Source organism: Electrona antarctica (assembly GCF_951216825.1).
Source record: "Electrona antarctica genome assembly, chromosome: 6".
Taxonomy (NCBI): Eukaryota; Metazoa; Chordata; class Actinopteri; order Myctophiformes; family Myctophidae; genus Electrona; species Electrona antarctica.
The window spans coordinates 48,996,358-49,013,055 of NC_136811.1; the positions used below are offsets into that span (position 1 = coordinate 48,996,358).

The 16,698-nt window shown below is 42.6% G+C and overlaps 1 protein-coding gene and 1 long non-coding RNA gene across 3 annotated transcripts in view; one reads left to right on the forward strand and one right to left on the reverse strand.

Moving 5' to 3' along the window:
- Window positions 1–11,597, reverse strand: part of cyb5r4 (cytochrome b5 reductase 4) — a 66,257-nt gene extending 54,660 nt beyond the window's left edge. For both annotated transcript variants that reach the window (XR_013790229.1, XM_079503902.1), the window contains exons 1-2: window positions 11,072–11,597; window positions 8,521–8,674 (exon numbers count right to left, since the gene is read on the reverse strand). Coding sequence is in view for 1 of the 2 variants with exons in the window: in XM_079503902.1 (XP_079360028.1) it covers window positions 8,521–8,674; window positions 11,072–11,158 (241 nt within the window). In the remaining variant the exon portion in view is untranslated. The remainder of the gene's footprint in view (window positions 1–8,520; window positions 8,675–11,071) is intronic.
- A 3,754-nt stretch (window positions 11,598–15,351) lies between these two features.
- LOC306924256 lies at window positions 15,352–16,064 on the forward strand. Its single transcript, XR_013790147.1, has 2 exons — window positions 15,352–15,531; window positions 15,707–16,064. It is a non-coding gene; the product is annotated as an uncharacterized lncRNA (long non-coding RNA).
- The last annotated feature ends 634 nt before the right edge of the window (window positions 16,065–16,698 follow it).

The window sequence follows — 16,698 nt, forward strand, 5'->3', positions numbered from 1 at the left end:
TCAAGTAAAGTACAAATACCTCAAAATTGTACTTAAGTACAGTACTCAAGTAAACGTACTTGTTTATATCAGGGTCCCCCATGTTCAATTCATCAGAAAGATGGTTAACAGGGTTACAGGTCAAGTGGACACTAAGTGGACAGGTCACTTGTACACCTTGGATGAGCACGGAACTGCATGGCATTAGGGATATGTGGGCACTAGAGTAGCCTACCTTTGACCTCAGTAGCCTACATTTTATTCTCAGTAGTTATTCTCAGTGGGACAACTGGGCACCTATGATAACTGGGCACCGGGACAACTGGGCACAAGGTACAGGGTCAGTTGTTTTGGCACCGCTTGGTTAACTACCTTTGACCTCAGTAGCCTACATTTTATTCTCAGTCTCTCTCTAGGTCATCCTCAGACGAGCCTCCCATCGTCGCTTCCAGTCATCCCGGTTCTCGTGACCGGTGCCCATGTGCTGGTTCCCACAGCACCAGTTTGCTGGCTGGCAGCTCCTGGTGTCTTTGGCAGTGTCCTGCAAGTCTCATTCTCCTGGCTGCTATTTTGTCGCTCACCCTGAATATTCCAGGCAAGTACTCTTGCTGATGTTGAGCACTACACGTAGTAGTGCTAACATACCATGATGAGAGCTGCAATTTTCCAAATGCCAATTGACAATTAACACTTTAATAAAGACACTGCCTGACTGGTACCTGTTTTAACAAGGTTTGGAATAGGATACCCAGTGGCGGAGCTACCGGGGGGGAGGGGGGATGGGGGTGGTCTCACCCCGGCCCGGACCTCCTGGGGGCCCGGGCTGTCAGATGATCGATGGACGATTTTTTTACACAGTCACTCACGACAGATAAAACCAGCGGGCCCCCGCGAATCCCGCACTGACACTGCCCTCTCCTGGTTCCAATCATATCTCACTGACAGACAGCACTTTATTTCCATCAACAACTGCCAATCACTCACGTCACCTGTCACCCACGGCGTCCCCCAAGGTTCAGTACTTGGTCCCCTCCTCTTCATCCTGTACATGCTCCCCCTTGGTCAGATACTCCGCACTCACGGTCTCCGCTTCCACTGTTATGCCGACGACACACAACTGTATTTCCCCTCCAAAACCATCACTGCCATCACCCACTCCACCCTCACCTCCTGCCTGACTGAAAATCAAATCAAAACATGGATGCAAACAAACTTTCTAAAACTCAACTGCAATAAATCTGAAATCCTCATCATTGGCCCCGACTCCCTCACCCGCTCCTCTCATGACTTCTCCCTCACCATTGATGGCTCCACTGTCACCCCCTCCACCCGAGTCCGCAATCTTGGTGTCATCCTTGACCCCACCCTCTCCTTCCAGCCCCATGTCAACCAGATCACCAAAACCGCCTTTTTCCACCTCCGTAACATTGCCCGCCTTCGTCCCATGCTATCCCACACTGCCGCTGAGACACTCATTCATTCATCACATCCAGACTCGACTACTGCAATAGCCTCCTCTATGGTGTCACCACCAAGGTTCTCAGAAAACTACAATATGTTCAAAACTCCGCTGCCCGCCTGCTCACCAGAACCAGATCCAGGGACCACATCACACCCGTCCTCCGTGAACTCCACTGGCTCCCAGTCAAGTCCAGAATTGATTTCAAAATACTCACCATCACCTACAAAGCCCTCAACAACCAGGCCCCCCTCTACCTCTCTGAACTCATCCACCGTCATGTCCCCTGTCGCTCCCTCATGCTTGACCCCCCCCCCCCCCCCCCCCCCCCCCCCCCCCACACACACACACACCCTTCTTGTTTGTCCTTTTTTTATTTTGATTTCTAGTTTTTAACCTTTTAAACCTTTTAATTAGCTTGACACAATTTTTCTAATAAAAACGGCTGTACTAAAATGTCTGTAAAGCGACTTTGGGTACCCAGAAAAGCGCTATATAAATTGTATGTATTATTATTATTATCCTCCCGCAATTAACCATAGCTACATACAGAGCTTACAGCTATAGCCTATAATAGCCTACACTTTAGCAAAATATCATGTCTGATGCGAATGTACTGCGCGGCTGGACAAGCACCGTGGAGTCTGTCTCACTCACACTCTCTCCAACAGACATCCTCAGCCAAGCTCCAAAAGTGGCAGCCTGTCACTCATTAGTAGGCTAATCACTAGTCTGTGAGGAGTGCATATGTGTGGAGTGCGGCAGGTGACGTCTATAGGACAATTCTTGCCACTGTCTATCATTATCTTTAATGCTTTGAAAAGTTCAAAGCAATCATTCCATATAGAAAGTGAAGTAGAAAGTAGACAAAAGGACAGAGATGGCCATGGAAATAGTAACAATAAAACGCTTTTAAAGGATTTATGGATTACAAATTGCTCCATCTACACCATCCTTCTCAGCTTTCCAACACTAAATCGATACTAGTACAATAGACACGATGAAGAAAAGAAAAGAAAAAGTAGTGCTGTGCTGTGCTGTGCTGTGCGTGTGCGTGTGCGTGTGCGTGTGGAATGGCATGTGTGATTCATATGTCGAGGGCTTTTGTCAAAGTAGCCGTTGTACTCATCTGTCTGTGTCCCTATTATGCCCATACTGATACGGATATCTAGGTATCTGTCAGTCCTTGCCGCTTTTATGTCCATATATATGGAGATCCCTGATATATTGGCATGTGCACATATATGGGCATATCAATTGGATCGGCGGTTCTGGACAAAAGCATCCGAAAAATCCGAACGGCTCGACTGCAGGCAGGTGTGTGTGTATGTGTGCGTGCGTGCGCGGCTGTGTGCTCTACTGGCCACTTTAGTCAGTAGTAATTCTCAGTGGGACAACTGGGCACCTACGGGTAGGATAACTGGAGACCTGGACAACTGGGCACTAGGTACAGGTGGGCATTTTTTGGCACCTTGATCGAGTACCTTTGACCTCAGTACATTTGTATTAGTAGTAACATTCTTCTTGTGAGCAGTGAGATTAAGTAGGCCTAAATTTGACATTATATCTCTGATTGCACACTGTATGCCCAGGCAAACATTAATGCAGAGTTAGTAATCCATGCTGAACTAGGCTTGGGACTTGCAGGTGTTGTTGAAGACTCCCTCTCCAAATGCCAGCCTGATAGTTGGCACGCATGGCATGTATGAAAAGACAGTCCTTGCATGGTGTCAGCTGGCTCGACTCAAGTGCCCCACGTTGTGCACAGAAAAGCTGGTGGCGTAATGTGTTGATGTCCTCATTCAGCATATATTTTCAAATTGGGAAAGACTTATTTTCTAATTATTCCATTTGTGTGCAGAATTTTGCATTAAAAAGCCATTTAAGCATATATGAAAGTATTTAATAAGTAAAATGACTATTCCAATCAATTACCCATACTTGAATTATGCAGAAAGGTGTGATTATAGGTCTCTACACAATAATGGCTCAAATGTTGATCATATATTTTTGTAAGAATGTGTGTGGTAATATAGGTGTCCACATATTCAATGCATGATAACGACCACTAAGCTATGTGTCTGCAATGGTTATCATGCCAAACTGTGAAGTAGAGATGCACAACAAGTACAAAAGAAAATCACACCAGCTTTGCCCACCCATTTGATTCTATAGCTATGGCCCTGGCTCGTGTTATCACACTATAATAGTGTTTCTGATTATATCTCTAGAGTTACAAAACGTATAAACACATGTTACCACTCATATTAAAGCTTAGAATGGTGAGCAGTTTTCTATAGCCATTAGGAACATGTTGGTTCTTAGCACACACTTCCAAAATGGGGATATTTGCAAGCCTTATTTTAAATTTCTTAGATGTGTGTGCAAAATACTGCATTAAAAGCACATTTAAGCATATATGGAAGTTTTGTGGAAGTAAAATAACCATTCCAATCAATTCCCCATATTTGAATTATGCAGAAAGGTGGTTTCATTGGTCTCTGCACAAAGTAAGGTTCAAAAGTTGATCATATATGTGTTGTCACAATTTGCATGTGGCAATATAGGGGTGCATGTATTCAATGCATGATAACAACCACTAAGCTGCTAGTCTGCGATTGTTATCATACAAAAATGTGAAGTAGAGATGTACAGCTAGTCAAAAATTCAAACAAGAATTTGCCCACCCATTTCGTAATTAACGCGCAAATTAGGGGGGTCTGGCTCATGGACTACCTAGTGCCCAGTTGTCCAGGTGCCCAGTTATCCTACCCCTAGGTGCCCAGTTGTCCCACTGAGAATTACTACTGAGAATAAAATGTAGGCTACTGAGGTCAAAGGTACCCACAAATCCCTAATGCCTATAGTTCAAAGTGCCCACTCATCCAATGTGTACAAGTGACCTGTCCACTTAGTGTCCACTTGACCTGTAACCCTGTTACCCATCTTTCTGATGAATTGAAAATGGGGGACCCTGATATAAGTCTTAGTACATTTACTTAAAGGACCACTTCACCACTTTTCAACCCATCTTCATCAATACTTTTACAAATCCCAAATTTGTAGCCTACATACCTAGTTTGTACATTTGGATTATTATTACAAAACATACATGCAATAGCCCTGTATAGAGCGTCGCAGTCCCGCCTCCTACCCTGGACCAGGAAATGAAACTCAATGCATTATTCTCATAGACATTTCTTAAAGTATTTATTTAAAGACGGTTACGCCGCGGACAAAGCCAACTCGAGTCGTGACAACTCATGACAACACAAACAATATTTTGGACCAAACAAATAATTAGAAAGAAGAAAAAAACGGCAGGTTACAACACTTTTTTTGTTGTTTTTCTTCTTTGTAATTATTTGTTTGATCCAAAATATTGTTTGTGTTGTCATGAGTTGTCACGACTCGAGTTGGCTTTGTCCGCGGCGTAACCGTCTTTAAATAAATACTTTAAGAAATGTCTATGAGAATAATGCATTGGGTTTCATTTCCTGGTCCAGGGTAGGAGGCGGGACTGCGACGCTCTATAGAGCGTCGCAGTCCCGCCCTCTACCAGGGCCCAGGAAATGATTCATTTTCCTCATAGACTTTTCAAAAAGTATTTATTTAAAGACCTTTTAAGCCTCGTACAAAGCCAACTCGAGTTGTGACAAATCATGACAACAAACAATCTTTTGGGCCGAACAAAGAATTAGATTTTTTTTTGTAATTATTTGTTTGGTCCAAAATATTGTGTTTATTGTCATGATTTGTCACAACTCGAGTTGGCTTTGTCCGCGGCGTAACTGTCTTTAAATAAATACTTTTTGAAATGTCTATGGGAAAAATGCATTGGGAATCATAACAATCATTTCCTGGGCCTGGCGTCGTCATGAAAGGGGGCGGGACTGCGACGCTCTATAGATTTCAGGCATTTGAAAATAGACGATCTACAAGCTTGTGAGCTTGGAGATCTACTATTTTCAAAAGAGTTGTATACATTTGAAAACTGTAAAAGGGGATTCTGCATGAGTACTTTTACTTTGGGTACTTTAAGTACATTTTGATGCCAATAACTCAATTCAAAAAATATATATTCAAAACGAACTAAAACTAAACTAAAATTAAATTGGCGGAATGGTTTTTTTTGGTGTTTGATTGCTAATGGCTGAATAGGCAAGACACACCCCCTCATTAACATACGGTTCATGAAATACACATTTAAATGTAAATTTAAATGTAAATTTAAATGAGTATTTAAATGTGTATTTAAATGTGTACATAAATACAAATAATTAATAAATAGTCACATAAATACATTTAATTATTGATTTATATATTTATTTGCATATTTATTTATTTTTGCATTATATTTATTATTTACTTTATTCATTAATTAATGTATTTGTAGATATGGCAGTTTTAGCCCTCCATAGTATTTGGGTAAAGGGTTGACAATATAAGGACACATTCAAGTATCTGACAATGTATAGTTTCACCATACCAACTTTGATGAGGTAGTATTGTGTTGTTCTAAAAACAAATATATGTATTTATTCATCTCCTGAAAATGTTATATTTTGGACAGAGCTGGTTTCTGTCTGACAGCAGAGTAGCTATCATACTTTACTCATACTAAACAAAAGGGGGGATGGAAGTCCGTAGTCTTGACATTGAGAACAGCAGAAGCCAATGCATGTCAGACACCAAGCTATAAATGCAGGGGCACCTGACAATGCTTATTAGTTATTACTATGGAGTATGGATCATTCCATAACCAACGCATCATCTTAATGAACAGGCACGTCACAGAGACACAGACACTACTATAGTAGACTGATTACTTACCCTTCCAGCAAAAGCATTCAGGGGCCCCTGACAACAGTTATTACTATGGATTCCATAACCAACCATCATCATCAGAATGAACAGGCACGTCACAGAGACACAGACACTACTATAGTAGACTCCCCCTCCCCGCGAAAGCAGAGTGTTAACTAAGCGATGAATAACATGAATTGCCACATGACATGAATGTCCAATGTTCTAGCTGTCAACGGCGTCAACTCCGGGAGTGCTTGAGGGCTTAAGCACCCACTGACACAATAGTAAGCCAAATAGCACCCACTGACTGAAGGCTGAAGCTCCCCTCCCCCTGGTCATGTTGCACACACCTTTACGGTGTTCACAGAACAGGTATTCAAATGCTAATACGGTGGCTTTGTTCCAGTGACCGCACGGTTCATTCACACTCCGTATCCTGCAGCAACACTAGCCCTGGTCCAGTGACTTGAGACTTGACTAACAGAGCCATCTCAGCCAAAATATCCCAAAACAGTGTCCGGGGAACAGAACTGTTCCTTTTCCTCAGACTACTTTTACTTTAATTAAAAGGTAAGATGCAGCGGCTGTAATTGGGTCAAGGATCTTGCTTTCGTGACCAAAGGTGTACGAGATTGGTAATAAATTGGTCAAATCATGACATTGTCAGACCATCTGACAATGTCATGTGTGTCATGTGTCATGTGGCAGCGGTGGCCGAACGGATAGCGGAGCGGTCTTGTTACCGGAAGGTCGCCAGTTCGAATCAGCGGTCCGACACGTTAAAATTACCACCGCTGAAGTGCCCTTGAACAAGGCATTGAACCACTACGATGAAATGTGTTCTATGAGCAGGGCCTGGCTGGAAACAAGTTCTTGAGCTTAGCCCAGATACCCTAGGTAAATATAGTAATCATTTCATCTGGGGGAAATAAATAAATATGCGTCGTCGTCCCACGCAATTCTAGCCTACCTAAAAGGTAAAATCCACCCGCCGCTTATGGCTGAAACATTTTAATTCTTTACTGTTGATCATTGATCATGCTGAAATGTTGAAACAAGATGCTGAAACAATTTAATGTGTTCGTTGTGAACTGAAAGCGCACCACTGTGTTTATTAGCGAACTGTAAATAAAGTACCAAAAAAAACTGGGGCGGGTGGGCACCCACTGTCGTTATAGGAACCTTCCGCTCCTGTTACAAGAGCTCAGAGAGATTCTAGGCCTTAGTGAAGAAGTTGAGCCTAGAATCAATCAGAGGGGAAACTCGTTAAAATATATAGCTCAACTCATTATAAAGAGTATGGGTCTTCACCAAGATTATTTTATTTCTTTAATAATATTATTTTGAAGAGCCTAGGGACCTAAACAAGCCTAACAAAGCACTAAAAGGTCAAAACTGCCATGGCTTTCACATTTAATCCAACAGCGCCCTCTGCTGATAGAAATGGATATAAATGAGTACATTTGTTTGGTTAATAATCCACAAATGTATTGATTGAAAATGTATTGATATAAGTGAAAGGGTATTCAGTGTCAACCTAATGACCATTTCTCACAAAAGGCTTATCACAACAAAGACAAAATAAGTTCCAAGGACATTTGTTTCCAAACTGCTCAGGGCCAAATTACTGGCGAAATGATCACTTCAAAGCACATACAGGCTCAGTTTCTTTCTTCCAGTGAAGACCCATGTTCATCTCGCTGATATTCACTTCTCCCAAACCTATTTCCCAAGAAATATTACCAGTACATGTATACGGGTCGGGGCGGCGGTGGCTCAGGGGTAGAGTGGCTGGATGGTAACCACAAGGTTGCCTGTTCGAACCCGGGCTCCCCCTAAGTGTCGAAGTGACCTTGAGCAAGACACTGAACCCCTAATTGCTCCTGACGTGCTGGTTGGTGCCTTGCATGGTTTCCGCCACCATCGGTGTATGAGTGTGTGAATGGGTGAATTGATGCACAATCTATGTAAAGCGCCTTGGATAGAGGTGCTATATAAATCCACCATTTACCATTTTGTATAATACTATTTGTATGCATTAGAAACACTTCCATGGTTAGAGTTTTTAATCCCACCAGGGAATTCCACTAATAACTACATGAACACTAGCGTCCTTATTCTGCCCATGCCATAATATATGAAAATAGCCGATGATCTACAACCTCACAATGTGTCTCAACGTTTTTACAACACACATCGAGTGTTGAACCTGGTTATTTTCAGTGAAAAGATTGGGCCGAAACCTTGGGGTCAACTGTGTGGTCAGCTGTCACCTCGTATGCACGTCCAGCAGTCGTTCCGCGTGTTGTGCTTCTTGAGCTCGTCCTGGGTCACGTCGATCAGACGCCCTCTCAGCCCGGTCAGGTCTTGTCCGCTCTTAGCAAAACGGATCCAGTCCATGAGACTGTGGCCTGGCTTCAAGGCCACCTGATGGTGAAATACAATTGGGAGTGTTAATTGGGAGTGATAACATAATATGAGGTTAGATCGTGGGTCTTCAATGGGGGTGCTGGACCCCTAGGGGTACGGGTCCTCAAGAGATACAACAGGGCAGCCGTCATTTTTTGTGTGATAGGAACACTGTTTTCCTTTTTTTAGAGCATTTTGGTGGCATAGGAGTGGAATGTAGTCTTTTGTGCCAAATCTGGGTTGTACATGGTTTGTTGAACTCCCTCTGGTGTTGTGGGTGTGGACTTTGTTGACAACTGGAAGTATTTAGACAGGTACATGGGTATCTTGGGTGGTGTAGCGAATTTTGTGGACCAGACCCATTTCAAGATGCTGTACTCTGTCGTCGACGTCAACCCTAAGCCATTCCAGCCTGTCAAAGTGGGCAGGGGTTAGGTGGGTTCGGGGAGTGAGGCCAAGTAGTAGCCTGACAAAACATCAAAACATTAAATGTTTTGATGTTTTGTCATACATTTGTATATTCGTGCGTCTCTAAATTTTAGAGACGCACGAATATACACAACTATATAGTCAAAACAGGAAATCATCATAGGTTAGGAGGTAAAAAGGGAAAAGAAACATATACAGTGAGGGGGGACAGGGGTGGGTGGGGGATTCAGATTTTATGGGGGCCAGTTTCGAATTGCAGCCGTCCGTAGATGCCCTTTGAGAGCAGTTTTGAAGGAGTCAAGGGATTTGCATGTCTTAATGACTGTTGATAGGGCGTTCCACATTTTGGTGGCATAGGAGCGAAATTAATTTAGTCCCTTGTTTTTGCCAAATCTGGGTTGCACATGGTTTGTTGAACTCCCTCTGGTGTTGTGGGTGTGGACTTCATTGACATTAAGAAAGTATTTAGACAGGTACATGGGTATCTTGGTGGTGTAGCGAATCTTGTGGACCAGACCCATTGCAAGGTGCTGTACTCGGGGAGTTCGGGGAGTGGGAGTGAAGCCAAGTAGTAGGGGAGTGAAGCCAAGTAGTAGCCTGACCAGTTTGTTTTGGGAAGTCTGGAGCCTTGTTTTAAGGGCCTTAGAGGTGCTGTGGTACCAGGAGGTGCAAGCTTAGTCGAAGAAACCTTGTACGAGGGCTCCTGTTAGGTTCTTCAAGGTGTTTTTGTTGACCAGTGAGGAGATCATGTATAGGAATCTTGTTCTTTGATTGACCTTTTTGATTACGTTGGTGGCCATTTTATCATCGGAAAGATTTGCCTCCAGGATGGAACCTAGGTAGGTAATTTCATCTTTTTGTGTGATATTGTCACCCACTCTTACCAAGAAGTGGGTTCCGAAAGTAGCACCTTTCGGAACCCTCGGTTAGCTTTTCTGAATTTTGGACGTCGCTACCCTAGGGTCCCTGACAGCTTATTCCACCCTCCATAGGATGCAGATGTACATACTCTCTGTTCACGGAGAGTGGTGGCGCCGCTTGAGTGATGGTGAGATGTTTCAAAGATGCATAACACAGCTATAGGAGACCGCCGCAACGTGTACGAATACTTTACAATCAGTTTACATTCTCCGCGAATGAAACAAGTGTTGTGATTGGTCGGGAAAATACTGTATCCGGGGGAAATACATCTGACTGATGTTCCGGAGGATACATCCATCCGATAGCTTCTCTGCCTTACGTTGTGACCAGGCTCTTCTTTTCGCAGAAAAGTAAGCCTGGGACCGAGGCAGCTAGCCAGTCGCCGCTCGGGAGGCGGTACAATGGGAAGTCAATAAGGAAGTCAAGGAAGAGAGAAGTTCAGCGAAGCAAAACTTTAAAAAAAAGTTTAAAAATACTTGAAATGGCAGTTAATGCCATTTCATACACGATGCAATGTCTCCTATAGCTGTGTTATGCATCTTTGAAACATCTCACAAACACTGCCGCTCTCCGTGAACAGAGAGTATGTACATCTGCATCCTATGGAGGGTGGAATAAGCTGTCAGGGACCCTAGGGTACCGCGTCCAAACTTCAGAAAAGGTAACCGAGGGTCCAGAAAGGGGCTATCTGCCTGGCTGAGATTACTATTTGATCCAAAGAGAATGGATTCCGTTTTCCACAAAGCAAAGCAAAGCAACGTTCTTTGTTTACCCAGGGTGAATGGACTAAGCTCGAGATGCTTGTTTACAGCCAGACCCTGCTCATAGAACATTTCATGGTAGGGGTTCAAATTCAATGCCTTGCTCAAGGGCACTTCAGCGGTGGTAATTTTAACGTGCCGGTCCGGGGATTCGAACTGGCGACCTTCCGATAACAAGACCGCTCCGCAAACCGTTCGGCCACCGCTGCCCAGGTGGGCAGTAACTCTAGATTCATCCCATTATTTATTTTTTTAATCTAGAGTTGCAAATTGCTGCTATACATGATAATGATCCATGTTTTACCTTGTTCCTCCCCGACTGTCCTGCCGGGGCTACCCGCTGTTGGGAGCCGGGCGCCGGGAAGGACTGCTGGCTCGGTACGTTCAACATGATCGCCTCCGCTCTTCGGAAGCAGCTCCAACTTCGCACAAATCCTGTTAGTTCGACCAACGTATGGTATGTTGTCACAGGGATGAATGGGTCGTGGTGGTATTTTTACAACCCTGAACACCGAGCCAAACTAAACAACAGCAGAGGTTCCGCTACACACCGTTGTTTTGACATTTCACTAAAGGGTTGGGCAATAGAGGACTAACCCTGAGCTAACAGAAAGCTATAGTATGCTAACACCATGGCTAACACCCGGAACAACATTATTCTCCATTACACGCTCCTATGAAACATGACATCTTTATGTGGGTAAACAATTAGCAGATCGTAATGTTAGACGGTCCTAGTTTGTGTCGTATTAGCAGACATAGAGTTACATGAACATGTATGGAGTTATATTATGGACACAGCTCACACACACACTCATGATGATGTCGCAGTATTATTATCACATTAACAACAACACACCACGTCACCAAGTTGCGACATTATGCTTTAGCTTTAAATGGTGTTTATGTTACAGCACTGCCCTCTAGGGTTCATATCGTGCACTGCTTAGACCGGTGGTTCTCAAAGTGGGGTGCTGGCTGGGCTCCCCCTCCCCTCCCCTGGAGGGAGATTCATTCCAGGGGGTCCGACCGTCCGACTCCCTAACCTCGCGCCATCAGGCTTTCCACCTCGGAGGAAAGGGGTCCCCAGCAAAATGAGTTAATAATGGCATCGAAATCAGTGTAACCCCCTATTTTATACTTAGGCTGTTCAAGTATAGCCTACAAGCACAAGAGTTTGTAGATTGGCAATTTCTTATGTTTTTGAAAAATCTTAAAAAATCTTGATATTTAAAAAGTAATTTTGAAAAGGTTTAATACAAGCACTTATCCTTGGAGGCCCCTGGATGTGGGGGTCCTCCAAGTTCACATGAAAATGTTTGAGAACCACAGGTTTAGACAACAGTGTTGTCAAAACAAAGCAAAATGTCAATACACTAAATTAAACTAGCCCTGGGCAGGATCCAGTTTATTTCATGTAATGTAAGTAATAAACTCCAACATTGGGCCCACCTGAAATTACACCGCTGAAAAAAGTGGTCACAATCGAAAGTTTGCCTCTTCTCTCATCCTCATCCTCAGAGTCAGTCTCCTCCTCGTCTGACATACCGCAGTAGTATAATACAGACGGATATCTTCTTCACACAATGGACGAGTGCTCGCAAATGGAATGGAACACACTGAAACAGAGGCCTATAATGGGCTAAGAAAAGACTATAAAGCCGGTATATGTCTACATTACATTTTAATACATTGTATATCAAAGTTCACTGTTTCACCATTTAAATGGATCCTTTCCGGAGGAGTAGAAGACATATTTGTGCTAACAGCCAGGCAGCCTGCTCTGTCTCTGCAGGCACAGTTAGCCTGCTTAATGGAATGACACTAAGAGGATTCTATGGATGGGTCAAGTCCATTACTTCAAAATAAAAGTCTCTGAACTCGTGGACTGTACAGTAGTGTACAGATTAAGACAAAAAGAAAGACAGACAGACAGACAGACAGACAGACAGACAGACAGACAGACAGACAGACAGACTCAATATTGTCATGATTTGAAAATGATTACCCACAAATGTATTAATTAAATGTTTTTAGGTATGTTCATCTGCACAATAGCTACAATCAAATCAGGAAAAGCAGCAACTAACTGCAAATATGCGATGCACTGGTACAGCTCTCAAGGCAACATGTGCACAGAACTTGCAGTGGGCTTGAAGGGGTCGATTGGTCAGCAATGGAGGGGAACTTCTGCTGACGAGAGCAGCACATGGACACAGCAGGGATTTAAGAGAAGCTAGGTAGGTAGGTAGATAGATAGATAGATAGATAGATAGATAGATAGATAGATAGATAGATAGATAGATAGATAGATGATATTCAAGACACGCTCCATCAGTCATTCAAAGGTGGCTGGGGCATTGCAGAGGCCTAACTGGAACATTCTGCATAATAACCACTTTCTACTTATACAATAATATAATTATTATTATAATTATAATTATTATAATAATAATTATTATTATTATTATTAAAATAATAATAATAATAATAATAATAATGTTACTGTTTTAGGTATAGTAATAACTTACACTAGCCTACTCGTTACTGGGTAAAATTATATTACAGTAGCCTATATTAAAAGTAACTTGTTTAATGCGCAACAAAGTTGGCACCTGCTGAAGCCTGCATGGCGGCTGAGGCCCGATTGACCGGGTGTTGAGTGGCCTTGCAGCCAGCATGGTGGCATACTGCTGTCCGCCGGCCATGCTTGGCAGTACGAAGTGATGGTTTCCAGTGATCCCCGGGGTTGTCAGTGGATACTATGTGAATCGATCCTGTTGGTGAGCTTGCAGGAGAAGCCCAGTTGGAAGTGTGTGTGAGGCTGTGAGCCAATATGTTGTCGCCTTTGGCCACTCTTGCCAGCAACCTTGGGCGTACTGATAGGCTACCATCGGGCCAGCAACAATACTTGATTATGTGGGCTAAAATCCTTGATTTTGCGATGAAATATGCAGGTTTTTATGTGATTTTATGCTGTGAAATTGAGGGAAGTTGTGAAATATGTGGGAAGTTGTGAAATATGCAAAATATGTGGGGGTTTATGTGATTTTATGTGGCGAAATATGCGGGTAGTTTCCACGATTATGCGCCATTTAAAAAGAATACCCTGGACCCTGCATACTGTGTCCATTTGGGTGTATATGCCTACATTATGTATCGCATAACCGCAATGTTCTACTGCGGTAACGCTATCAACCACTCGCAAACCCTTAGTAACGGGCAGTGTTGGGTGTAACGGCGATATCTAACGGAACTACTTTTATTGGTAACGGAATACCCTAACAAGTTGGTTTTGCAATTAGTAGTTAGTTACTTAGTTTATGTTTCCTGTGAAAGTAATCCTGTTACTATAATGTGTCCCTGTTCATTTTGTTGGCAAGATTTAAAAATAAAGCCCCGACTGCCCGGAGTCTATTTCTCCTTCTAAGGGCATTTTATCAGGTATTTGACCAATCTGGGAACTAAATCGTTAGCAAGAAACTTCTTCACCAATGTGTTAGGTGTCTAATAACATGTACTAAAAGTTTGAAATTCAACTCCCGTAGGAAATTGAGTTATTAGCATAATATGTGACCATACCCTTAACATCCTATATAAGCCAAATTTCATCATTCTTTAAGTAGCATGTGACATATGAAACTAGGGAGTTTTCATGATTCTGAATCCATTCCAAGCATTAGCTTTGCACAAAAAACACTCCTTGGGCTAAAATATCCACTTGTGCTGACAAATGTGCTGACCTCATCACGTTTGTGATGACGGCTATGGCCGTTTTCCTCCCAAGGAGTGTTTTTTGTGCAAAACTAATGCTTGGAATGGATTCAGAATCATGAAAACCCCCTAGTTTCATATGTCACATGCTACTTAAAGAATGATGACATTTGGACTTTTTTGCCTTATATAGGATGTTAAGGGTATGGTCACATATTATGCTAAAAACTCAGATTTCCCACGGGAGTTGAATTTCAAACTTTTAGTACATGTATGTTATTAGACACCTTTAGAAACACATTGGTGAAGAAATTTCTTGGTAACGATTTAGTTCCCAGATTTTCATAGATTTCTCTTACTACAAGTCTGTCCCAAGCTTAGAGTATATAGGTCCCAAGTCCTAACACATAATGCATACATCCTTCATCTACAACATCCTGTATAAGTTCACTTAAGAAATAAAACTATAGTGTTACAATTAGCTTTTATTTTGAAGAGGAAGTCTGTTTCAGTTGTAGCCAACAACGATGACAGTCACAGAAGCAGTGGTGGTGTCGTGGTGGTGGATTAAACAAACATGCTTTCAGCCAAAGTTCATACAAATTAAAATCCATGCGTCCAGTGTCCACCACCGTTGTGGAGCCACGAGTTGTTGTTCATGTTGTTGTTGTTGTTCATGTAACGGACCCACAGTTCATACCTTTTATTTTGTATGTGTATATTCATGGCGTTTTATGTGGTGACAGGAAGTCATTTATTTTGAAGGAATCTTACCAGCTGTTAGTCATCTCTTGATTGAATCAAGCTCAGCTGTGGCAGGGGTTTATACCTGAACTCTACCTGACTGCCTCAGATTCAATGAAGGACAGAACAAGGCAGCATGGAGCTGATGGAGGTTGCACAAATGTTTGTTTGATAGTACCATGGTCACAGACGGATAAGGAAAAGACAGACATAGAATGGACAAGGCATCAAACATGGAAAGATCAGAACTTCAGGGACCTCTACATGCTACAGAAGGATTTAGCACCCACCTGGAAGGGGCACAAGGTACATTTTTAGTTGCTTGCACTGTTATATTGGTATTGTTGGACTTATGTGGTTATATATTTTCTAATGTTTGTGTAAAAGTGTATTTTCTATGCTGTCATTTTGATAATTGTTTGTTTATGCATTGATTTATGCGTTGTTTGATGTGTGTATTTTATGCCTTTTTTCTTTATAGTTTCCACGTTGAGATCTGAATAAAACTTTTCAAACTCATCAGTCGGCTTCACCCTTTTATGGCCAGCTGGGTCCGCTACAGTTCATGCAGTGCGGAGAGGGCATCACGTGGCTGGCTGTTTGGAGCACAACAGCCTCATTAGTAGTCTATGGCATAGGGCCTCATGGTCTGGACTCTGTGCACTCTTGATTTTCTGTCCAGTCCTACAGTAGGCCTACGTGTATAGGCTGGCTATTGTGGCAAATAAAGAGTTAATAAAGAGAGCTGTAAAGTGTATTGTCTATGGTCAGTATGGTGTATATCATAGCCTACATGAAATGTACTGTTTCTCCAAACTGTTAATAAATACTTCAATCAATTCTTGTTTTTAACCATGGAGTTAATTAATATGGGCTGTGATAGACCTAGAATGCCTGTGATCATTTAATTAACTTCGTAAATTTTCATGTATCATAGGCATAGAACGGTCGCTACTGTCCCTGGTTGAATTCAATTGTGTGCGGCCTGAATGTGATAAATGCTCCGTTTGTACTCGCCCATTAAATAATTCCAAAAACGTGGAGGGAAATATGGTCCTCTAGTTTTATATCCATGTGAAAGTTCTGGCACAAAACGTGTATTTAGTCAATTATCTCCACTTTTTCAAGAGATGCACACGGACGTCTTTCTCTCCGGGCGAGGGGGGACTGGAATGATCGATGAACTGATTTTAGACGTCATCACCAATTGACAAGGGAAACACAAAAGTTTCACATGGATATAAAACTAGAGGACCATATTTCCCTCCGTTTTTGGAATTATTTAATGGGTGAGTACAAACGGAGCATTTATCACATTCAGGCCGCACACAATTGAATTCAACCAGGGACAGTAGCGACCGTTCTATGCCTATGATACCTGAACATTTACGAAGTTAATTAAATGATCACAGGCATTCTAGGGCTGTGATAAGACGGCACAATGACGGTAGGCAGTAATACAATGTAACCAAC